Consider the following 26,569-nt stretch of genomic DNA (forward strand, 5'->3'; position numbering starts at 1 on the left):
GAGATCTCAGGGGTTTTATCCTGACTCCGGAACCTTTCCCGGTACATCTCAGGAGTCAGCCCAAACTCACGTAGCAGGGCCTTTTTGAATAGTTCGTAGTCCCCTTTCTCTGCCTCTTCCAGTTGGCGGTACAATGCCACGGCTTTGGGGTCCAGTAAGGGGGTAAGGACCCGGAGTCTGTCCGCGGGATCAACCCGGTGCAGCTCGCAGGCCGTCTCAAAGGCCTCCAGGAAGTCATCCATGTCCTCCCCCTCCTTGCGTGGGGCCAGGATGCACTTATCAAAGCTCCGTGCAGTCCTGGGTCCCCCCTCACTCACCGCAGCCGGGGGTTCGCTGCCCCTCAGTCTCGCCAGTTCCAGTTCATGCTGACGCTGTCTCTCATTCTCCTCCCGTTCATGCTGTCTCTGTCTCTCTTCATGCTGTCTCCGTTTCTCTTTCTCCTCCCGTTCATGCTGATGCTGTCTCTCTTCATGCTGTCTCTGTTGTTCACGATCCTCCAGCTCTCTCAGTTTTAGCTCTTTCTCCCATTCCAGCCAATTCTGCTCCACGGATGCCGAACGTCGCTGGGAGGATCCTCTGCTGGCCGGCGAGCTTCGCCGGGAGGATCCCCTGCTGGCCGGGGGGGTCACGGCACCCTCGGTATTTGCTGGGCTCCTCCCCACCCTTCCCCTAAGCATAGGAAGGAGGGGTCTCGGGAAGCCCTCAGCAACTGGCTGACCACTCCCAGCTGGGACAGACACTGGGGCCTGCGCTGCATTTGCCAGGCTGCTTCCCTGAGACACAGGGATCCGTTCATTCGCGCGATCTTCCGCCTCCAGCCGGGCAATGAGCTGTTCTTTGGTGAGCCTCCCACTGCGCAGTCCCCTCTGCTTGCATAGCTCCACCAGGTCGCTCTTAAGCCGCTTGGCATACATCTTCCTGCTGGCCACTCACCGGCCTGTGTGCTCACAGCTCCCCACAGTTCCCAGGGAGACCCCTAGTGTGCCAGCCCTTCTCGAGGTCACCACCTCTCTGCCAGGGTCGAGCTGCAGACTCCTCCACCCCTGGGACCGCTCGCTGCGATCTCCCGGGGGACCCTGTTACTGCAAAAGTCCTTCTCGCTGGTCACACACTCCCAGGGGTAATAACCGTCTCTCTCTCACTCTTCAGCACGCCTGGTCCCCGTCAATCCCCCTTCGTTTTACTGCTCCCCAGTCACTTACTGCAGGAAGCGCCGTCCACGGGGTGCAGTAGATCCCGCCGCTGCCACCAGTTGTCACGGAGTATTGGGGAACTCAGGGCCCTGCACCCCCGGCTTCCTGCGATTCACCATGACTCTCAGCCAGCCAGTAAAGCAGAAGGTTTATTTGGATGACAGGAATACAGTCCAAGACAGGTCTTGCAGGCACAGACAACAGGGCCCCCCTCAGTTAGGTCCAGCTTGGGGTCCCAGGGCTTCCCAGGGGGGGTCAGAGCCATCTCTGCCTCCCAGCCATCTCACCACCCAGCTTCCAAGACTCTGCCTTCAGCGACCCCTCCCACAGCCTTTGTTCAGTTTCCCGGGCTAAGGTGTCACCTGGCCTCCAACCCCTTCCTGGGTTCTCATGTTACACGCTCAGGTATTCTCCCCCGGGCAGTCTACCATCCCCCAATGCAGACTATCCTAGCCACACTCCCCTGTCAGCATTCACACACCACAGTAAGAACAGTCCCAGTTCGTCACAGTATCCGCTGAACCGCAGGGCTCTCTCGGGAACCGCAGTGGTGAAAGGAGCAGAACATGGACTGCCACTCCCAGGAACCAGCACCCCATGCCGGCAGCTCCTCCTATGAGGCTGTACCACCCCAGCCCCATCCTCTGATGCGGCTGTACAGACCCCAGACAGGAGACACAGTCATGCAGACGGCTGCGTGGAAGGGATGGGGCAGTACAGTCACACGGCAGGAACTGCTAGTGCGGGCTCCTGGAAGTGGCGACCTCACATTCTGCCCCTTTCGCCGCTGCGGTTCCCAGGAGAGCCCTTCAGTTCAGTGAATACCGATTTGCATCCGCGCAGGGCTCTACTGACAGGGAACTGGGAAAAAGCTATTGGAGAAGAACAACGGAGATATGAGCTAGCGGATGAACTGAAGCCTGGGTAGGAGGGGAGGCGATGTGATAAAAGGAAAGAAGAACAGGAGAATAAAAGTAAGGGATTGGGAAGTGAGAAGGAAAATAGGAAAGTTTTCGTGTCAGAACCCGGAGGGGGGGGGGGGGGGGGGGAGAAGACCTGGGTATGTGAGCAGGCAGACACTGGTAGAGAGGGGAAGTAGAAGGAAATTCTCTCTCTCTGGTACATCTGTAGATTTTATCACGTGGGAAAAAAACCTGAAAGGAAATATAATTTGGGGGGGGGGGGGGAGGGGGAGGAGGGCAGGTGGTCAAAAAGCTGTGTTTGATTAAAACAGATCCTGAAAATGGTAAACAAGAAGCCCACCCACAAAAGATCTAAAGTGTATGAACAGAGAGAATGACTGTTTGAACATCTATTGAAGGAATACAGTTCAAAGGTGCCTAATGGACAAGTGAGGGGCACTAGGACCTGCTTGTGGATAAACTCAATGAAAACGCGTACAGCCACAGGAACATCAAATCTAAGGAACACTTCAAGTCAAAGAGACGCAAGGAACAGGACTGTAAGAGTGGAGCTGGACTTCCCACCAAGGAAAGGAAAAGTTGATTCTCCTCTAAAGTGACACAGTATATTGTTCTCTCGTTCTTGTTAACAACAATGCATTTGGTACTAACTTCACAGTGTGTACAAGCTCACAAAGGTTAATGAGTTGGTAACCTATAGTTTATTATTATAAGTAGCAAGTCATTGGTAATGTTATATATTATTTATGCTCCTGGTATAATTTTTGGTGTTTCCCTTATAAAGTTCTAAAGAATTAAAATTATCCCTTTTGTCCTGGTTTGCGCCTCTGCCTCGCCTTACAATTAGGATAGCCAGGTCACCACATATGTTCAACATTTTAAAAGAGTTTTCAAGTAAAGACCTTAGGGTTATTGGAATAATCTAGTTGTGAACGTAAATTAACTGGCCATGGGAAGAAGAAGCTAGAAGGAGCTTCCAGGGCCATTATGCTGACTTTATATCCTCCCTCCTTGGTGCTCGTGTAGTAGTTGCGAACAGGATTTATTTGCAACCAGCCCATCAGTAACCATCTTAAAAATGAACAGCTTTAAAAGCTGACTCAATGTATGTCTGAAGATTGGAGTAGACACACAGCCAATCCAGGATGAGGACTACAGAGGTGAGCTTTACTCCACTTTTGCATTTGTTTACATTGCATAATTCTTGGTTGCAGTCAAGAAATTAGCCCAAGATTCTCAATGAAATCTAATTACCATTACATTTTCTTTGAAGTCAAAGGCACGGGAGAAGCACTGAAATTCTAACTGTACTGCTGGTTCTTCACTGTCTATTCTCCTTTCAGTAGGATTAGGATTTCTCTACAATCGTCCCATTACTAATATATTTTTTTATTACCCTTCCTAGATCCTCCATTGCCAGCTTAATTTCCAGCATGCTTTACAAATGCTCTGTTCCCTCTCCACATCCTTCCGTATTAACTGACCTAGTAGTGAGGCACTCAAAAATTAATTAAGCCCAGAAAGGTAGACAGCAATCTACTATGAAGGGACCAAAGAAGATCTTCAGTTGAACCTGCCATATCAGACTATATGTACACGTACAGATAGAAGCCTGTTTTCTTCTTCCAATCTATGAATAAAAATTAGGTGTGTGAAAGTGACATTCATTCTAAAAATCTTTAAAAATATAGTGACCAGAATAATCAGTTCAATTCACTAACTACACATAATCCTTTGTTTAATGAGTTTTAAATCCACAACATATTGTGATAAAAGTTTTTTCACCTTATGTGTCCAGAAAATTTAAGGTAGTTTATTTAAACACAAAAACCTTTTAATTTTTGTGCACTTTCAATTGAATTTCCATCCAAAAAGAGCTTTACACAAATCAAAAGTAACAAATGAGTCATCTAGTAAATAAAGAATGATTCATTCACCATTTTCTAACATAACAGAAAATTGAAAATTAAGTATCTGAATAAATGTAGATTAAGCTATATAACTGCTAACAAATGTTTATTGAGTTAGTATATCCTCCTGGTTAGCAAACAAAGAGCCAATTTTAGTATAAAGGCTATACTTTAATTGCAAATCAACATGTTTTAATGGTTACCAATCAATTAAAAAAAAAAATCAACCTCTTTCAAGAAGATAAATACAAATGCAAAACATGATTAAAGTTGATGATTTAAATCAATCCATGCTGGCCAGAGCATATGTGAGTATTGTGCTAGAGGAATGTTCCAGTGGGATATTACTGTATCTGAAGATATGCCTTCACAGCATGTGAAGACTGACTGTTCCAAGTTTAGTTTGGAGCTAGAAGCCACATAGAAGATATGTCAGCTCCAACTTGCTGGATAATAGGAGCAAAGTGGGAAAAAGAAGGGATAATTCTGAATAGTTTCAGTAGCTAGAGTCTCAAGCTGAGCTTCATCTTGTAACAGTCAACTTTTGGGACTGCAAGTGTTGGCTGTAACAGGCATGTTTCCCCCATAGTACTCTATCGTAGAGCTGTACTGCACAGAACTAGAGTGAGAGATGTAAAGATACGAGGGCATAGGGATAGTAAAAATACCAGAGATTGAATGGGGTGGGACAGAAGTAGGGAAGAAGAGTAGAAAAGAGAACATTTCCTCTTCAGAATATTGATTTTCCAGAACTGCCTTTGCTGAATTATTGTAACTCTGAACTAAGCCAAGCACATCTCTGAGCCCAATAGTCCTTTCAGCAGCTTGGAAAAAAGTAGATTTTGCAGCATCACTTACAGCAGACACCACACATCCCTAGATAAGGAACTCACTTGCCAGAATGCAAACATACTATTTCCACTATATTTCTGCAAAAAATTCAACAATTCAAACTCTAATCCCCTTTTCTGGTCCATTCCAATTTTGTTGAAACTTAATTAGCAAGCTTGCCTCCTACTGGTGCAGAAAGGTGAGATCAGCTCTGCATACTGCAACTGACATCACTGATAGAAGTACACAAACACTTAAATGAGAACCCATTTTTTCTGCTGCACTAGAAACACAATTAAAATCAGCATTATCCATGTAGAAAAGAACAAAATTGGTAAGAGAAAAATTTCAGCTTTTTAGAGACCTGACAAACCAAAAAGTGAAAACTATTAAAAGCAGCATAGAATGGTCTTTTAATTAAAATTCCCTGTAAAACTGCCTGAAGTTCCCCATATATTGGGCACTCTGACATGCATAGAAAAGACACCTCTGATCACATGTAATTGTCCTAAATATTCAGTGTAGTTTGACACTGGTACCCAATATAAAGCAGCAGCACAATTTACAAAGCAATGAAGAGTATGGCAAGAGCAAGGTGTATACACCCTGAGGCCTTACAAAATTCAGTATTTGAAATATAAAACGTACTGGAACATTCTGGAGCAAACTATGGTATTTTAGTAGCAGCACTGCAGTTAAATGTGTCCTTTTCTGGTAAAAACCTACTTTTAATGGGGAAGACACTGGGCCCTAAAATATGGAATTCCACTGAAATTTAGCAGACAATGGGCCCAAGATTCTCTCACGCTAGTAACTCCAAGACTTCAATAATTATTTTTGATTTACAAAAGTGAAAAAGCAGGAGGATTAATTCTACTAGGGGCTTTTAGCAGAGTGAAAAAACAGAGGGCAAAAATATCTATTCTGAAAATGAAACCCCTTTTGTACTCTTGGAAAAAAATGGGCAAGATATTTTACCTTATTTACATAATGTACTCTGCTGGTGCAGTATATTAAAAAGCACTTTGTGGCATGCTCTAGTTTTTACTCAGATTATAACTCTTAGGTTAATTGTTTAGAGATCATCTCTGTGGCATTTTTACAACATTTTGTTATAGATGGATATTTTCTGTTCTTCCTCATTAAATTAGATAATTCCCCCAAGTTAAGAAAAGCTGCTGTTCTGCTATTAAAATAATTATCTGCTATTAAAGCAATTTTAATAGCAAACAAACAGCCACTCAATTTAAGGATTTTTTTAAAGGAGGAAAACCCTTGATATTTCTATGCAGAGCTGATGAAGGCTCACCAAAGTAGTCATTATACAATAAGCCTAGATTTTCTGAGTTTCTAAAAGGACTATAAATTACATTCTTCAAAGAGTATAACACTTCAATGGCACTGTGGTTACAGACAAATTCTCACCCTCTAAACTCTGTGAGACTCTTGCCCACAGAGTTGTTTATGTACCAAACACTTTAGCATGAGAATAAGGATATCATGAGAGCTCAAACACTTGTACAAATTTAAAAGTGCTTAGAAAAAACATGGAGGGAATGGAAGGGAGGGAGGGAAACGGTAATAATAACTTGACAGTATCTCACTGGGATGGCTTGATAAGACACCTGACAAATTTAGCAATACTTTGAATAAAAAAATGCGATATCAACTTCAAGTCAGATCCTGCAGCAAAGTCAGCAAGACTATGCTTCATAGAGAGCCACTACATGCAATAGTAAGGATTTATAGGCTCCGGCCCCTAACTTTAAATTGTATTTGTTATAACAGAATACAGAAGTAAAGGAAAAATGGTAACTATTTGTTATGGCTGTTTTATCTCTTTTTTAATTTTAATTAAAAGTCACAAAGTCATCATGAGCAAAAGTCATGGTGATCAGTAAAACATCCTAAGAATCATTAATGTTGTTTTGTACCCCCAAATAACATTTATTTCCCCATTTTGTGTAAATAGATGTTAAGGAGTATTAGCATATAATTTCAGCTCAGTATTAAGACAAGATGGAAGTTTATTAATGGGGACATTAACCAAAACATTTACTGGAATATGAACAATAAATGCTGGATAAGTAGTTCAAATATTAATGAACTTGAATTGGGAACTGATTTTTCGTTCTCATACTAAGTTTTTCAGCCAGTCTTAAGTTGGGGACCTGCATGTGAGCAGAAGGCCATCTTCGCAGTTTATTAGATAGAATTCATATTAGAGTAATTTATTTGATCTGAACTTGTTTATTTGATATGAACCTGATACTCTGATTGAAACTTTTATAGTTTTATTTTTGGTTAGACAGAAAATTCTATGCTAAGTTCAGAGGTAGTTTACTGTGTGATATATTTTCTTATCGTTATGGCTGATTAATGCAGTTTACGAACTGGAGAGTAATCTTAAGTCTATATCTTTATCTCAGGCAACACTGGGATGTTAAATAGAACTAATCAGACATTTTACTGATTAGTCCCCAAATGTCCTCATACAGCATAAGCACCCCAGTTCCAACTTATAGTGTACAGATATAAAGGTTGTTTCCATATCAGAGACAATTTTAGTAAAACTAAACTAATAACCCATGGAGGAATTAAAGTTCTTACTGAAAGCTCTGTCCTTACTGAAAGACTGTCCTTTTTGTCCCCTAGCAGTACTGCTAACCTTCTGTTTTCTCTGGAACCCATGATTTAACTTGTCAGCTCTACTCCATTTTTCACCAAATTTATCTCCCCCCACAAAATGTACTCAAAAAATGTCTAAACATGAACTCATGACTCCCATGTCAAAAACGTAGTCGTACGTAGGATTGGAAGAGACTTCTTGGCTCATATAGTGTGGGGATATCAAACTCTTCACATAACTACACAATGTGGCCTATTTTATAAACTCAGATTCTGCAGAACCCAAGATTTTATTTATATCTCAGTTTCTAAACTTCCTGGTTGCAAAGATAATTGTTAACATGTTAAATGAAAGTGAAAAGATGATGTATAGTTTTCACTAGTTTGCTAACAGCCTGAAAATGGCAGATGCAAACACCACTTTCTTCATTCACCTCATTGTAAGTGTTAACTCTACAATAGTTGGAACACTAATATTAAACTGTTTAATTACTGACTGTGTTAGCAAATAGGGAGATGGAAGGAATTGGAAGTTATTGCCCACGGGGAATTGCAAAGTGAAGAAAAAAAGGGAAAATGAACAAAGGCACAGGGAAAGGGAAGAGGAAGGGAGAATATGAAGCAAGAGCAAAAAGAGAGTAAAAGTATCAGAAGTGCTAAAAACAAGCAAATTTTATCAATGAATGAGGCTGAATGCAACAAAGTCTTTTTAGATTTCCTTATTTATTAAAAAGTTTGATTTCTTCACAATAGTCATACTCTGCCCTTGATCTTTGTACTAACCTACCACTGACAGTGGGAGATCAAGTGTTTACTGGTAGTATGTAATCTGAGGCAGTACAGTGTAATCAGATTCTTTTAACAAATTTCTGGGTGGAGGGAGGGAGAAGAAGGGCAACTCCTTTGTCCTCCTCCCATCCTTATTTCTGCAGCCAAGATTAAAGGGAAAGAGCTGGGAACTGTTCTCTCTTTGGGGGGAGAGGAGGAAGGGCATGCAGATCAGCTCCTTTTCCAACAGGCAGAAGGGGCTGGAAATGGGAAGAAAGAAAATCTTCAAAATTTCTCATGGCCTACTAGCCAATACAGATCCCAAAAGGTGGCCCACAAGATAGGGTCCCAGGAGCGGTACTGCATTAAGAAGCCCAGCACCTCCCTCCCTGAAGTTTGAGTAGGGCAATGTCATCACAAGTACTCCCCCACCTCAAAAAACAAACACCTTCTCCCACAAAGTTTTAAAGTCATCTGTCATTTTAAATTTAAGTACTGACACCTGGCTATATCCAGAAGGCTACAATATTCAAAACAATTTGTTCTTTGTTGCACCTAGATTTCCTCCCTATTTGTATCAGGTTTCGGATAACTACCCCACTATTTGCATTTTCTACTTTTTGAGACAGGAAATATCTTCCAAGAAATTTAAAAACATTTTTAGACATCAATATTATTCTACATACTTTTCCCAACCAATATATGGATGGTTGAAGTCACAGTCCAGGAGAACCAACTCATTTGTTTTTACCACCTGTTCTATTTTCCTAAGCAATAACGTGTATCTTTTTCTCTTGATTAGATGGTCAACTCTGGAGCAAACTCTGAATTTAAACATGCTTGATTTTCTTCAAATAATTTTTAACTGTACTATCTCACTTGTATTCTTACATCCTCTATTACTTTTATAGGCAGTATATAAATCCTTCATATGATACATAAAAGGTAACCAATCTTAACAACATAATCATACACTAGACTACTAATATTCTATGAGATCACTTTTTTTCACACAATTAATTCCAAGTCAACTGATTATCTACTCTTACATTTTAATAAAATCATCCAAGATAGAACCCCTTTCATTTGCTTCCTTAATCCTTTCTTTTATTTTCATTCCTGGACATTTCTACAGAATGCAATTAAATTTACTCTGAATCGGGGACAAGATTATTTTTCTAAAAGCAGCACATTTTATAATGTTACTGGCTAATCTATCTTGTTGCACTATCCCTTTTCCTCATAGTGTTTTTTCTGAAAAATAATTATCTGTACTTTCTACTTTAGACCTTTGACTAATCCCATCCAGATTTTTCCCCAGGAAGTAAGAACACATTAATTCTTTATAGCATAGGAAGTATCAAAAACCACCACCTCAGACACTGATTTACCTCCATGATATTACTCCTTCCTTCCTGTCACTACCATCCTAAATTCACTGTTCTTTTTATCATCATGTATGATCAAGTCTTAACATCAAATCCTGAAGCCTGAGCACTCTTTTTTCAAAATCTTGTCACCACGTTTGTACATCCTTCTAGCATTTAGCTTATCTTCACCTGCATCTTCTCGGACCAGGTATCATTTCACCCATGTTATCAAGATCAAGGTTTTGCCTTAATTTTTTGTCACTTAGTTCTTCCAGTTTTATCTATTTGTTTCCTCCTCCAATTCTGTGAATGGTAATGATACAAACTTTTGCCACCAAGTTAGGATAGTCAGGAAATAAAAGGCACATGTAGTGTTCTTGTATCGCATTATATAAAGGACAGTTTTAAATCTATTTATCCAAACACTACAGATATGATATTCCCTTTGCTTGTTCCACAGCTAAATAGTACTTTAAATAGGGAGCCACATTTAAAGGCAAATTAATCTCAAACACTTGCACAAAACTCTGCCCTTTTATTAATGTTAATTACAAAATGGAAAAAGTAGTATTTCTACTTAGCTAGCCCTCTTCTAAAGCAAGAAATGTTTATTACTCACATGCATTAATGATTATGATTGTTATAACAGAAAAGTAATTAAATATTACTTACTATGATGTGATGTAGCCCATAGTACATTAAAATATCTGCTAAAGTAAAGTTGTTTCTGGCAAGGTAGACTTTGTCTTCAAGGTATAAGTTAAGATCCTAAAAGAAAATAAAAGAATTACAAAGTCAATACAATAGCAGCTGGACAGAATATTAATGCAACTGACGATATATCCTCCTAAGAATTAGAATGCTTGAAAAATTGCCTCTTAGGTCAATTTAGATCAGTTAATAAATTGTCAGCTAGTCACAATAGCTGAAACAGTCTTAATTATTCTCAAACAGAAAAGACTTTGTTAGGAAGAGTTGGGGTATGTCTACACTATGAAATTAGGTTGATTTAATAGAAGTCAATTTTTTAGAAATTGATTTGATACAGTCGATTGTGTGTGTCCCCACTAAGCGCATTAAGTCGGCGGTGTGCGTCCACAGTACTGAGGCTAGCGTCGACTTTCGGAGCGTTGCACTGTGGTAGCTATCCCACAGTTCCCGTAGTCTCAGCCGCCCATTGGAATTTTGGGTTGAGCTCCCAATGCCTGATGGGGCAAAAACATTGTCGCGGGTGGTTCTGGGTACATGTCGTCAGGCCTCCCTCCCTCTGTGAAAGCAACGGCAAACAATTGTTTCTTGCCTTTTTTCCTGGGTAACCCGTGCAGACGACATACCACGGCAAGCATGGAGTCCACTCAGCTCAGTGTCACCATATGTCTCCTGGGTGCTGCTGGCAGACACGGTACTGCAGCGCTACACAGCAGCATCCCCTTGCCTTGCGGACAGCAGGCGGTGCAATATGACTGCTAGCTGTCGTCGTCATCCTGTGAGTGCTCCTGGCCAACTTCGGTTAGGTTGGTCCGGGGCGCCTAGGCAGACATGGGTGCTCCTGGCCGTCCTTGGTGAAGTCGGTCGGAGGCGCCTGGACAAAAATGGTAACGTGGACAAGTGCAGAGTCCTGCACTTAGGACGGAAGAATCCCATGCACTGCTACAGACTAGGGACCGAATGGCTAGGTAGCAGTTCTGCAGAAAAGGACCTAGGGGTCACAGTGGACGAGAAGCTGGATATGAGTCAACAGTGTGCTCTTGTTGCCAAGAAGGCTAACGGCATTTTGGGCTGTATAAGTAGGGGCATTGCCAGCAGATCGAGGGACGTGATCGTTCCCCTTTATTCGACATTGGTGAGGCCTCATCTGGAATACTGTGTCCAGTTTTGGGCCCCACACTACAAGAAGGATGTGGAAAAATTGGAAAGAGTCCAGCGGAGGGCAACAAAAATGATTAGGGGTCTGGAGCACATGACTTATGAGGAGAGGCTGAGGGAACTGGGATTGTTTAGTCTCCAGAAGAGAAGAATGAGGGGGGATTTGATAGCAGCCTTCAACTACCTGAAGGGGGGTTCCAAAGAGGATGGAGCTCGGCTGTTCTCAGTGGTGGCAGACGACAGAATAAGGAGCAATGGTCTCAAGTTGCAGTGGGGGAGGTCCAGGTTGGATATCAGGAAAAACTATTTCACTAGGAGGGTGGTGAAACACTGGAATGCGTTACCTAGGGAGGTGGTGGAGTCTCCTTCCTTGGAGGTTTTTAAGGCCCGGCTTGACAAAGCCCTGGCTGGGATGATTTAGCTGGGAATTGGTCCTGCTTTGAGCAGGGGGTTGGACTAGATGACCTCTTGAGGTCCCTTCCAACTCTGATATTCTATGATTCTATGACTCCAGGTCATTCTCTTCTTTAAGTTTCGTCTAATGGAGATTCAGTCCTGCCTGGAATATCATGCCAGCTGGAGGCTTCTGCCTCAGGCTGCTCTCCCAGTCAGCAGCACCGCACGGTCGCACCTACCCCAGCCTACCCCTTGCTCCCATGGCTCATGAAGCCTGGACAGTAGTAAGGAGCAGTTCAACTATAGGCTGAGCAAGTGCATAATGGTGGTAGAATGTGCCTTTGGATGTTTAAAAGCGCGCTGGCGCAGTTTACTGACTCAGTTAGACCTCAGCGAAACCAATATTCCCATTGTTATTACTGCTTGCTGTGTGCTCCACAATATCTGTGAGAGTAAGGGGAGACGTTTATGGCGGGGTGGGAGGTTGAGGCAAATTGCCTGGCTGCTGATTATGTGCAGCCAGACACCAGGGCTGTTAGACGAGCACAGCAGGGCACGCTGTGCATCAGAGAAGCTTTGAAAACCAGTTTCATGACTGGCCAGGCTACGGCGTGAAAGTTCTGTTTGTTTCTCCTTGATGAAAACCAGCCCCCTTGGTTCACTCTACTTCCTTGTAAGCCAACTGCCCTCACCACCCCACTTTGATCTCTGCTTGCAGAGGCAATAAAGTCATTGTTGTTTCAAATTCATGCATTCTTTATTAATTCGTCACACAAATGGGGGGGATAACTGCCAAAGTAGCCCAGGAGGGGTGGGGGAAGAGGGAAGCATAAGGGTGGAGTAGTTGTAGGGGCACCCCCTAGAATGGCATGCAGCTCATCATAGAAGCCGCATGTCTGGGGCTCTGACCCAGAGTGGCCGTTTGCCTCTCTGGTTGTTTGGTAAGCTTGCCTGAGCTCCTTAAGTTTCACGTGGCACTGCTGTGGGTCCCTGTTATAACCTCTGTCCTTCATGCCCTTGGAGATTTTTTCAAATATTCCGGCATTTCATCTTTTGGAACGGAGTTCGGATAGCACGGATTCGTCTCTCCATACAGCGATCAGATGCAGAATCTCCCGTTCGATCCATGCTGGAGTTCATTCAAAAGTTCACGGGGCTTTTCCTGTCTATCTGGCCAGTGCATTGGAGTTGAGAGTGCTGTCCAGAGCGGTCACAATGGAGCACTTTGGGATAGCTCCCGGAGGCCAATACTGTCAAATTGCATCCACACTACCCCAAAGTTGACCCAGCAGGGTCAATTTCAGCACTAATCCCTCATTGGGGAGGAGCACAGAAATCGATGTTAAGAGCCCTTTACGTCGACAAAAATGGCTTCGTCGTGTGGACAGGTGCAGGGTTAAATCGATCTAATGCTGCTAAATTCAACCTAAACTTGTAGTGTAGATCAGGGCTTGAAGTTGAAAAATGATTCAGCTGGGTAAGCCCAGCTAACCCCCAAAATAAATAATAAAACCCTAAAAAACTCCAAATGACAGTCTGTAAATGTACAGTTAAAGGATCCAGCTGGTTCCCCCACAGAATATAATCCTTATCACTCACTCCACTTGCATCATCCATCCAATTTTAACTTTCTTTGTTCTGTAATGGAAATATACCGCTGTTTGTAAGATGCGCAAAGACTGTGAAAGAAATATAACTCCAAAGTACAATCAATCATCTAAGAATTCTGTAAATTCTCAAAGTGATGTATTGGTGGAGTAGAAGAATATTTTTAAGATTATAGTTTGGAATTTTTATTTTAAAGGTGCAAAAATTTTGTAAAGACAGCATAGGTTTTTTGGATGTTAGACTCCACTGAAACACACTTTCAAATGTAACTCAGTTTTTTTTGTTTGGGAATCTCCCAGATTATTAATGATTGTTAACATTTTAAATGGAGTTGATACACAGAATCCATAAAAAGAGCTCTGCCTCAATATTTTCTGAAGCTCACAAAAGTGTTTCTCCTCTCCCACAGATTTTAGCAAGACCATATGAGGGGGTGTGAGAATGGGTACTGAGGGGGGGAGTTATACCTGGTTGGGATTTGGGGATAGTGAAGAGAGGATGGGGAAATTTATTCACAGTGAAAAAGTTTTATATCTAGAGAATTCTAAGTATCCGAAGCTTAATACACATAAAAAATCTTGCTTTTCTTTGTCCTTTTCCATATCTCCCAGCCCCCTGCACCTCACTCCTTTCATGCCTCTCTTGTATCCCATACTGTTCTCTGCATTCTTCCCATATCTCACCAGTATTCTGCTCCCCTCCACGGCTCCTATCCTTCCCTGTATCCAATTCCCCACCCCACTAAACAAGACAAGAAAAGCCAAATAGCAAACAAGAGATGGGGCAGGGGTGGAGGAACAAACTGAACAGTCTTTAAATTATTATGTCTCTCTTCTAAATACTATAGTAAAATGCTCAGTTTTGCAGTTCCTCTTGAGTCTGGGAGCTTTCTGATCTTGTTCCTCTGCTAGGTTGAGGCAGGGAGAGAGTGAAGACATGTACACTTCTTCCTCTCCTCGATATGTTTCTTCCAGTCTTCCTGTGCCACCTCCCTCTAGACCTACTGTAAGGAGAAAATTCAGGATCCCATACTCCGATTCTAAGCTAGACGGCATGTTCACCCAATCACTTACTTATTATACATCTTGTCAATACCCCTGGTACCCACCCCACCAAAACCAGGAAAGCTCTTCTCCTTTATAAGGCCAACAAAACAACAACTTTTTCAAAAAGTCAAAGACTTTTTAAAATCACAATTTTACAATGCCTTTTCTGGTGTTTCCAAGTTTCTCTAAAAAATATATCCTGGCATGATATATGGAATATTCCTTTTCAGGCAGACTGGCTTCTTTTTGAGGAAATTTGGGGCAAGGGAAATGGGACTGATCAGCTTTATAATTAGAAACTAGCTTCAGCATTAACTATGGAGCATCTCCATAATCCATTTTTTTTGGAAATACTACAGCACAAAAACTACTAAAATGGTGAGAATTTACAAGCCATTTGATATTACATTTGAAGAATTTGGCAAATTTTGACTCCATTATGCCAATTTACTACACCTCTACCCCGATATAACACAAATTCGGATATAATGCAGGAAAACAATGCTCCCGGGGGGCGGGGCTGCGCACTCCGGCGGATCAAAGCAAGTTCGATAGAACGCGGTTTCACCTATAACACGGTAAGATTTTTTGGCTCCCGAGGACAGCGTTATATCGGGGTAGAGGTGTATTTGTATCAATCTCTTCTTGACTGTCTTCTGCACTTTTGCAATTGCTGAATGTTCTCTGTTTTGATTTCTATTTATACAGTAAATCAGGGAAAATGTTAACCCCTACACAGTTAAAACTGTATAAGGTCACTTGCTCCTAGCTATATAGCTTTTTTTTTAATTTAGACTATTTGCTGCCTTGTTCATATTATTTAGCTCTCAAATTACTTTAAATATCAAGAGGGACAACAAAGATATTATAGAAATTGTATAGTTACACAAAAATGCGAAGGCTAATGCAGTGTTAAGGGAAAAAGCTTGCAGAGCTAATCTGTAAATCTATTTACTAAAAGGCTACCTATCACCTTGCATAAAAATATATTAATAATCAGTCTCCAACCAACTTTTTTTGTTGTGTCACTTACTAAATGCAGCTTTATCGTCATAACAAAATAACTGTAAACCTATGTTAAATTCAATCAGAATATCGGAGACCCAGTCCTAGTCTCCCCCCAATATTTTTCCACATCCTGCATAAAATTATAAAATCTTCATTGTGCAAATTAAAAGCTAAATATCTAATACCATCCATGAGAATATCACACTGTTTTTACTTGTACTTCAGTGAACAAAATTTCTTCAGAAAAGTTACTATATACTGATTGCATTGTTTTTGGCATTGGAAATCTTTCTAAAAGGCAGATGCCACTAGTTTGTGCAAAAAACAGTTATGCACACACAGTACTGCTTACATGTTAGGAATGGTAAGATAAGATCATAAAAAAAGTTTGCTCCTTAGTTACATTACTGAGCAAGTTTGCTTAATGTTATACATCCAAATATTCATAACATTTCAAAAATACTTCACTTCTTTTATAAAAATCTAAAAATTGACACTGAGTTCTACTTTGAGAAATTCTAGAATATGGGACACCAGATGGAATAAAAATGACGAGTTAATTTAGCAACTGGAATTGGATGAGTGTGTTTTAGTCTTAGAGGAATAAGGGTTAAGTTTTCCCCCTGTGCTTTGGCTATCATTTGATAGGATTCCTACTTGGTAATATAATATTTAAGATTATATTATGAAGCAGTAGCTTATGCTACTTCTATAATGCTGCAATATAGGCTGAGATTATTTGTTATTTTCTGAATACTTTGGGAGTGTTTAGTTCATTTCCCGCATCATGGGCTACTATAAGGATTCCCATGGATGAGTTCACTTACTCTCTTACCCAATAGCCAGCAGGGGGACACTAATTCTAAAGTTTCTAAGTTGAAATTTCTAGAAAGTTATGCATTCTTAAATGGCAGAGACACTGAACTGAACTCTTCCTCAGGTCCTGGGGATCTTAGTCAAACCAATAACCTAAAAAATATGACAGATGAGCTCCCAGAGTGGACTGATTTAAATCAAATGATTTAAAAGCAGCAAGCAGGAAAAAAAACAGGATTTAAGCCAAGGTTAACTGATTGATTCTCATTGGCTGGTAACCCCCTCCCCCCCCCCCCCCGGACTCCAGCCCCCATCCAACCCCCCCCGTTCCCTGACTGCCCCTCTGGGACCCCTGCCCCATCCATACACCCCCATTCCCTGTCCCCTAACTGCCCCTGGACCCCCGCCGCCCCATCCAACCCCTTTTCTCATTCCTGACGCCCCATTCCCCGGGACCCCTGCCTCATCCAACCACCCCTTCTCCCTGTCCCCTGACTGCCCCCTGCTGCCCCATCCAACCCCCCCTCCTTCCCGACTTCCCCGGGGACCCCTGTCCCTATTCAACCCTCTGTTCTCCCCCCCCCTCCGACCACCACCTTGAACTCCCCTGCCCTCTATCCAACCCCCTCTGCTCCCTGCCCTTACCGTGCTGCCTGGGGCACCGGTGGCTGGCGGTGCTACAGCTGCGCTGCCTGGCTCAAACTGGGCTGCGCTGCCACTGCCACCGGCGCACAGCACAGAGCACCGGGTCAGGCCGGGCTCTGCAGCTGCACTGCCCCAGGAGCTCACAGCCCCGCCGCCCAGAGCATTGTGCCGGCAGCGGAGCAAGCGAGCTGAGGCTGCGGGGGAGAGGGGACAGCAGGGGAGCAGCCAAGGGTGAGCCTCCAGGGCCAGGAGCTCGGGGGCTGGCAGGATGTGGCCTGCGGGCCATAGTTTGCCCACCCCTGTACTAGACGGTTAACTTTTTACTTGTGTTGGGTATCAAGCTCTTTTGATAGAAATTAAAATTCAATTAAAATGCACATAAACAGCATTTTATTAGTTAAATTAAGCAGCCTTAAATGTGCTGGATGCATAAGAAAAATAACTGATCAAAATTGAATTAGTAATACTTTATCTGTAGTTGTTGATTTGAAATGACTGTCTCTGGTCACCATGTCCTTCACGATTTTAGAACTAACAGATCTCATCCTTTCACACCTAGTTTCTATTCATAAATTGGAAAAGAAAAACAAGCTTTCCTGCTTTTTCAACATCCAGTTGGTTTCTAAATGAACTAGTCATTCAGCTGAACTAGCTGAATATTTTCTTCATTTCAGTTTATTCTCTATATTTGCAAGAGAGGGCTACTGATGTCAAAAGCTAGTGTGGAACTTCAGTAAATCCCTGTTCCCAGTGCTTAGCCAGTTATTTTCACCAGTTCAGGGATCTGATTTTCCTTAAAACTTGGCAACAAGTATGTATCGTTTAGTATTATTATTATTTTTTATTTAATTGAAATGATTTGAACAGATAGAAAGGTTAGGCCTTGACATAGGTTGTCATAATTTCAAATTTAATTTTAAATACAGGTTTAAATAAAATTTTAAAAATCCATTAAAAAATAATAATTGATTTTTATCCAACCTGTGTACTTCCCCGTAACTCTTCTTTTAGGGTTATCCTTGACAGAAATGTAGTTGCCATATGGTTCCTTTTCTCACTATGAATGTGTTAATTCTGCACACTGATTACACATCCATCCAAGTATTTAGTCTACATGTCAATTGTCACAGGATTTGTTTTTCAACTTTAAGCAGCTGGACTCATTGCCGCAGAGTCTCTAAAATGTTACTGAGATTTTGGTAAAGAATTTTGCCACAGTATGGCTCTGGATAAGAAGATGATGTGCAATTATGATTGGACCAGGGGTGAAAGTAAAATTGAAAACTTACAGGTACGGGGGCCGGCGCTTCTGGCAGAAGGGGTGGGACTGGGTATCAGAGTCTCCCACCCAGCCCTTCCAGGCTGCCTGGCCCGTGCAGCCCAGGGCTCCAGCGGCGATTTAAAGGGCCTGGGGTTCCGGCCGCTGCTGCCGCTACCGCAGCAACAGCTGGAGCCCCAGGCCCTTTAAAATCGCCGGTCCTGGAGCAGCTGCTCCTTTTGCCCCCCACACTCGTTGGCAGCCTCGGGGGGGGGGGGGGGGGAGAAAGGGGCAGCGCTTTAAGCAGGGTACTTAAAGTAAGGCGGTAGGGGCTGGTACCAGGCCGTACCACCTTACTTTCACCCCTGGGTTGGACCCGTATAGAACAGAAAGTTCTGATGTTTCAGAGCTTGTAAATAGTCCAGAATAGAGGAAACAGAAGCTTCCAAGGAAGACAGCTGATGCCATGCTATCCAAATAGAAAGCCTTTTCCATTTTGCTGCATAAAGTTAGAAGAACTTATACTACGTACCAAGATGTTCTGGACTTCAGCTAAACAGGTTCTTTTGGTTGTAGTTAATAAGCCAGAATCCAGGCTGTCAGATGTAAAGATGCTGGATTTGGACATGAGATCTGACCTCAGTTTTGTGAAACTATGTCAGAGAGAACAAGTAGTGTGATAGGACATTGAGCTGACAGGTTCACCAAGTCTGTGTACCTGAACAGCTGGGCCAATCTAGGTCAATCACTGAGGATGATGCTTGTCTGAGTTTCCTTTGGATCCATGGCATTAAGGGGATTGGCAGTAGGCATACATCAGTCCCATACCCACGAGATGAGGAAGGCATCAGAATGCCCTAGAACAGAATATAGGGCATTCCTTGTTCTGCACTGTGGCACGTAAGTCTATTTATGGACACAGATACCCTTCCAAAATATGTTCCACAGGATTGAGTCTTTTATAGTCCACTCATGGTTGTCTGAGAACTGTCTGCTGAACTGATCAATGAGGGCATTTTGCAAGCTCAGAAGATGCAGAGCCACTGGTGCGATATGACAAATACAGCAATCCCAGAGACTACAGCTTCTTGGCAAAGCGGAGATGTCCATATACCTCTCTCCCAGTTAACACCATACATGGCTCAGGTGTTGTTTCAGTCATCATTTGGATCATGGATCCTTGTAACATGGGTAGAAATGCCACGCTTGACATGGCTCTGAGTTCCAGGACATTTATGTTGAGAGTCTTGGTAGACAATGGTGCAGCAAAAGGTATTCTATTGCACACGTGAAGCAGATCCTTCCATTAATCTAAGGAGGAGAGGACTTCTCCTGGGAGCTTCACTTTCATGCCCACATGGTGATTGCTTGATAGATATACTGATTTGAACCACCCTTACATGGTCACATGTGAAGTCTGGCATACTAAGTGACACAGGTGCAACAGACCATGTGACACAGGAACCTAAAATATGCTCTTACGGACATCTTGAAGTTAGCATGCTGATGATCAAGGACACTCATTATGGTCTCGTACCTCTCCTGTGAGCGATAGATTTGAGGTCAGCAAGATCTTAACATAGTTCCTATGAATTTTATAATCTGGATCAGTAAAATTGTGGATTCTTTTCCTGTTGATCTTGATCCCCAGCATGGTGAAGAGCTGTATGAGCCAATGAATTGATGTGTCCTGAAAGTTGAGAGTTTTGAACCAATCCTGAAGCTCTAATGAAGGATAACTGAGGCCAGAGTTACCATCCTGAACCTGAAACAATAGACCTATCTCCTGAGACATCTCTAGTCTAGAATAGGACACCAGCTATCTTTCTTCTTTGGGATTATGAAGTAATGGGATAGTATCCCTTACATCTGAATTATATGGGTACCTCTTCCAGTACTCCGAGCTTCAGAAAGAGTCCACTTCTTGTTTTAACAGTATCTTATGAGAGGGATTCCTGAAAAAGGGATGGGGAAGGAGGGTGGAGAAGGGAGTGACTGAAATTGGATAAAATACCCTTAGTTTCAAGGACCAATTTGTCTGAGTGATCTTAATTCAAGTCTTCCAAAAATTAAAAGGTAGTTGCCAAGAGAGGAGGAGGAGAGAGAAATCCTGAAACTGTTCTGTTCTGCTCTTAAAAGGTTCTCAAACTTGCTGACATGAGGAAAACATAAGGCATACAGCAGGAGAAGGAAAAGGCAGCTCACTGTCTCTTGCATTGGAACTTCAGTTTCTTCTTTGGCGGGGTTCCAACATTCTCTGTGGATTGTAGTAATAAGTTGAGGCCTCTGGTCTGGTGAAACTTTGGGCTCTTGTCTGCTTCCTCATTGGAGCTGTTATGTATATGATGAGGATGGATAGTGGTACTCAAATCCTTCAACAAACGCAGTTCACAGTCTTCAAACAGAAGGTCCTCAATTGTTGTTTAGACCTTCTTGCACATTCAGTAAGATTGGAGCCATGAAGCCCTGCACCCTAGGTGATAGTCATATTTTGAAAAAAGGGCCTGATAATTTGAAATATGCATCTGAAGAATGCAGATTAAGAGATTTTTTTTTTGCCAAATTACATTTTTTAAGGTCCTTCCTCCTTTGTGTCATTAGAAATGACCTGGCAGCAGACAAGCACATGCAAGGGAGGAGGGAAAGGAACAGAACATATGTGAAGAGGAGATGAACTGAGGAGCAAAAGGAGATTTTGAAAGAAGTAAATTGCACTAAAAGACAAACATTTATATTAAAGATAAAAGAATGTGTGTATTTTTTCTAACCTCTCCATATACACAAGTGCTGTAAGTGCCACAAGGATGTTATTTGCTTGTGAATGGCTAGGAAGGTGGTCCATGAGACTCTCTCAATAATACAGTCCATGTTATGAAAAAAATTTAAAACCCTAGTAAGGCAATGCAAATAATTAACAAAATTGTTTTGATGCTATGCAGGAGTTCTATTCAAAAAAGGTAGAAAGATCAGTTTGAGTATTCTATATATTTTCTTCTCAACAAGACCTTTGTTTCAGAATCTCTTAACAAGCACTAAACAGTTTTGTTACTGAGGTTTTACAGAATCGTAGCATCTCATTTGAGATCCAACTAGAGGCAGCCTAGTTTACAGCAGAGGTGACTGAACTGCTTTTGGCACATGCAACACACAACTCATTACAAATTGCGGCTTTAGGCCGCAACTGTCCCAAGACTGCCACTACGCATTCCAGATACATTGTAAAACCACAATCTCAGACTTGCCTGCCTACTTTAGTTCTTTTCCCATATTCCCTTTTGGCACAGGATACTTATCTACCTCAATACTAGGCTGTCTCTTGTTCCAACTATTAACTCACGGTGGCAAGAGGAACAAAAGAAGCAAAGAAATAACTACTGTTCTGTAGGAACATTTCTACACAGGCAGTATTTCATGCAGTATTGTGTCAGCAAGAACTCTGGCCACTCATCACCTGATATAAATGAGTATCTTCAGGAAAACTGCTATCACTGGTTAAAATTAAGTGCTGAGACTTCTTCCTCTCCCAACATCTACTTTATAGTACTAGGAGTGAAGTTTTTATTTTGTTTGGAAACAATTTACATACAATATTGAAATACAAAATGTGTAAGACAATCTCTCTTTCCCACACTAGCACTGCTGCTAAGATCAAAACTGTGATGTGAAAGTTGTCAGATAGACCAGAGTTATAAAAATCTGGCACTAAGACTGCTTGTGTGTCCAGAATTTAGGTCATTTAATACTTAAGTACCTGATTTACAGACATAAAATGGTACTTTGATATCTAATTGTCAAGCAATTATGCCTGCTGCACTGTGGAAACCTGGTTATGGCAAAGTTGAAAAATCTGCCTTTTAATCTGTATTCCAAAAGAGCAAGAAAATTAAAAGTACAGATTTACATTCATATTGTCTCAGACTAAATTGAAAAGGAAAGTTTCCAAGTTTCCAGCGAAGGGAAAGTGTGTATGGTTAGCAGACATAACATAGTATAGCAGTTGAAAGGAGTTGTAAAGCCATGATTCTAGTATTCATAATATAAATATACAGCAAAACCCAGCAATCAGAATACTTTCTGCAAACCATAACCAAGACTGAATAAATGTAGTAATAGTGATAGAATCTGTAAATATCTACTTCTTATATTTACAGCTAAGAGAAGAGCCTATAACCTGAAATATTAATTTTATTTTTTTAAAACAGATTTAAAACAGATTCACTTTCCAAAGCAATGATAATATAAGCATGCCTTATAGTGAAACCATTTTGCTCTCCACAACCTTGGCCATTTTATTGATGTTGTGACGATGTATCCCATAATGCTTTATGGGAATATGACATAACTGGAGTATGTTTTATGCTACATGTGCCATGTAACATATCTCTGTAAAGGTTATGGTTTACTGAATCTATTCATCCTATTTGTACACATATCATTTTTTGTTATGAATACTGGCTGTATACTTGCTTGATTTCTAAGTAAGCTTTGTAAGGCATTTGATCAGCTTCTTTAGAAAGGAATTCACAAAATTAAGTGCCCAATAAAGAAGCACTCAAGGAACAATGAATCTTGGAATACTCCAATCCACATAAGAAGTCTTCCTGGAGACATACAAGATACCATGTGGGCAATGGCTTCTGCCTTTAAAAACTGTGAGTCATGGATGGATATGTGACTTTCCCAGGTGAGTCCCCAGAACTCCATCTTGGAGCTGGACTTTGCAAAGGCGAGAGGGGATCTCCACCCACAAGAGAAAGTTTATTGGTCTTCAGCTGGCTAAAGAGAGCGCCCTCCACCCCCAAAGATACCTGAAAGAAACTGGAACAAAGGACAATCCCTACAGGGGGTGTGAGTGATTGCTGGACCCAGACTAGCAGGAGACTAGTCTGTAAAAGGAAGCTTACTGGAACTGGTAAGGTGTTATTTGTATTAAGTTTCTTAGACTTGCGTGTTCTATTTTATTTTACTTGGTAATTCACTTTGTTCTGTCTGTTACTACTTAGAATCACTTAAAACCTACTTTCTGAATTTAATAAAATCACTTTTTACTTATTAATTAACCCAGAGTATGTATTAATACCTGGGGGGCAAACAGCTGTGCATATCTCTCTATCAGTGTTATAGAGGGTGAACAATTTATGAGTTTACCCTGTATAAGCTTTATACAGGGTAAAACGGATTTATTTGGGGTTTGGACCCCACTGGGAATTGGGCACCTGAGTGTTAAAGAAAGGAATACTTCTGTAAGTTGCTTTCAGTTAAGTCTGCAGCTTTGGGGCACGTGGTTCAGACCCTGGGTCTGTGTTGGAGCAGACTGGGGTGTCTGGCTCAACAAGACAGGGTGCTGGAGTCCCAAGCTGGCAGGGAAAGCAGGGGCAGAAGTAGTCTTGGCACATTAGGTGGCAGCACCCAAGAGGGTTTCTGTGATCGACCCGTCACAGATGTTACTATTAAATATTTATATTTCAGTAAGGCCAAGATGTCCCAGTCATGATCATGGACCCCTCTGTTCTGTGCACTGAGCAATCACACAAAACAACAAGATCCTCACCCCAATGAGTTTACAATCTAAGGCAGGAATCCTACAAGTTGCTTTGTGCAGACAAGCCCATATACTAACACAGACACATACTGAACTCAGCAGGGCTCTGCCCATATGAAGAAGTTTGCATAATCAGGACTAGAGGTGGTCAAAAAACATTAAGTGTTTTCCATGAAAACTTCTGAACAAAACAGAATTGTAATGTTCAAAAATTTTCATTGAAAATCCCCCCTCCCCCCCCCCCTTTTTTTTTTAAACGAATGAAAAATGTGTTTCCTTTTTTTGTTCCTGACCTAGGAACAAGTCCCTGCTCCAAAGCAGGGATTCAAATCTGGGTTTCCCTGCACATCCCAGGTAGGTGTCCTAACCACTGGGCAAAAAGTTAAAGGGAAGTGGGATGGAGAAGGAGGGCACCACCGACAACAGCTTTTTTTGAATAATTTCCTTTGCTTTTACTAAAAATACCCCAAACAAAATGTTTTGTTACTTTATTTATTTTTGTGTGCTTGTGGAACTGCCAACAAACGGTGGGGGGGGGGGGGGGGGGGGAGAGAGGGGCAGGGGGAGAGAGTTATTCACCCAGTTCTACCCACAAGTTTTTTGATTCATTGAATTAAAGAAACCCCCCAGAATTTCCAAGAAAATACAAATTTTCCATGAAAATATGTTTCCTTCAAAAAGCCATTTTTTATTCAGAAAGTTTGATGAAAAGTTTTAACTAGATCTCAGAGTCCCTGAGCCCTGGCTCCAGCCTGAGCCCAGAAGTCTACACTGCAGTGAAATAGCCCTGCAACCTGATCCCCACAAGTCCGAGTCAGCTGGCATGGGCCAGTCATGAGTTTTTAATTGCAGTGTAGACATATTTGTAGAAACACCAGACATTTTGTACTTTCCATATAAAATTATGGAAACTTTTTAAATTTGAAGAAAGAGAACTTCTTAAAAATTATGTAGGATTTCAGTGCCATGTTGGACACTTAATAAAATTAGGCCTCTTCAACCTCCTACCCTGATATGATAGTTAAAATTAAACTACTTTTGGCATTTTTGATGAAAGGACTCAAGAAGTCTGAAGAAGCAAAATGGAAAGAAGGATTTTAGTTTAATTTTAACTGGGTAAAACTTAATGGTACCTTTCCCCCTCCCAACCACAGCTTCTGAAAATAAGGGAGAGCAATTTTTGAAGTCTAAGGCAGTGAGAACACTCAATAAAAATTCCATACAATAGTAGTTTATAAATATGAAAACATGAGTTTATGGAAATTTCCCTCTATGCTTTCACTCATCGCCATCTCACATATCACATTGCATATTAACTCATCTTGGCATCCATCCATCCATTTATCCAATCACCATAATATCTAGACTTGGAGTAGATCCCACCTTGTTACTGAAGCAAAGAGTCGTTCTCAATAAAAATAAAACAAATGTTATCTTGAATCAGAGTGCAGGCCAATTTATATATATTGGGACTTCAGTAGTAGCTTACAGATGTGAGGAAACTGTAGCCTTTCAAGATTTAGAAGAGACTAAATAGTTAAACACTCTCTGAACTTTATAGGCACAATTACAGTCCCTCTCCGTTACATTCTTACATATTAAGTTTTTACAGTAGAGCAGGAGGCTTGCTTTATGTATTCTATAGTTAAAACCATTTCCTTAAGTTTCAGGTTGTTTTTTCAATAAACTGAAAAGAAAGCAACGAATTTAATGGCAAATGATTTGAGATCATCAATATCTACCCATTTTATTACTAAAGTAAATACATATATGTATATGAATATACGGTCCCCAACACAACAGCTTTAGTGTCCAGTCACTCCAAAATTCAATATTCTGGTGGTAAAGCAATTAAGTTATCCTTACCTTCAGAATTATTCTTATATCTTCTTTATTAGAATGTCCAGCTATTTGAGTTACTCTGTATTCTAACCACTGCTGAACTATTGCTTTCTCTTCTGCAGTACTTCCAAGTAGCTGTTCTTTTTTAGCTTGTTTGACTAGATGGGTGGCTATAGTAGTCAATCCTGTGAGACTGGGACCATTGTTTGTTTGAAGAACTGGAATCTAGAAGAAAACAAATACCATGTAAGTTTGTCATGTTCAAAGGTTAGCCTTTGTTAAACAAACTGATTATATGGTATCCCAGTATGTTCACTTTTTATTAGGCAATTAAAAATATTAGGTTTTAGTTAGGCAATTAAAAATATTAATGCTAAGAATAATACTTCACATGGAAAATATTTAAATTATTCTTAATCCTTGGGTTGATTTTTTTTCAGTTTCCATTGCAGGAAGAAAAAATATATATATACATTCAAGACAGAACATATACATAGGGTATTTCTAGTTCAATATAACCAACCCATGCCAAAATCGTCTACCAGAAATCTTCATAGGTAGCCTTTGATACACATTTTCAAGTGTAAAAATAAAACTTCAGACTATGGAATCAGCAAATATCCAGCTTTTCTGGACAGCCACAAATAAATCATACCTGTCAGACTTTTTCAATGCTTATTCTAAATAACTGTTTAATGATTGTGAAAGTTGTGACTTTCCACAGTTAGGTGTAGGGACATAACTCAGCAAGACAGATGACTAGAGTTATACAAGTCCAGTGACTGACTAAGTTACTGGGAGGAAGCCATTTCAGGAGCAACAGCAAATGTGTTGTTTCACCTTTAAAAAAAAAAAAAAAAAAAAATTCTGCATTGCACTTCTCCACGCTTAGTGTTAAGCTATAGTTTAGTGTTAACTT

General features: G+C 41.3%; 1 protein-coding gene across 1 annotated transcript in view; it reads right to left on the reverse strand.

The window, feature by feature from the left end:
- The window catches only part of EEF1E1 (eukaryotic translation elongation factor 1 epsilon 1), a 35,983-nt gene that overhangs the window by 4,018 nt on the left and 5,396 nt on the right, over nucleotides 1-26,569 (reverse strand). The window contains exons 2-3 of the mRNA XM_005305956.4: nucleotides 25,675-25,875; nucleotides 10,296-10,391 (exon numbers count right to left, since the gene is read on the reverse strand). Of these exons, the coding sequence (XP_005306013.2) occupies nucleotides 10,296-10,391; nucleotides 25,675-25,875 (297 nt within the window). The remainder of the gene's footprint in view (nucleotides 1-10,295; nucleotides 10,392-25,674; nucleotides 25,876-26,569) is intronic.

The sequence above is a fragment of the Chrysemys picta genome, chromosome 2 (genome assembly GCF_011386835.1).
Source record: "Chrysemys picta bellii isolate R12L10 chromosome 2, ASM1138683v2, whole genome shotgun sequence".
In the NCBI taxonomy this organism is placed as follows: domain Eukaryota; kingdom Metazoa; phylum Chordata; order Testudines; family Emydidae; genus Chrysemys; species Chrysemys picta.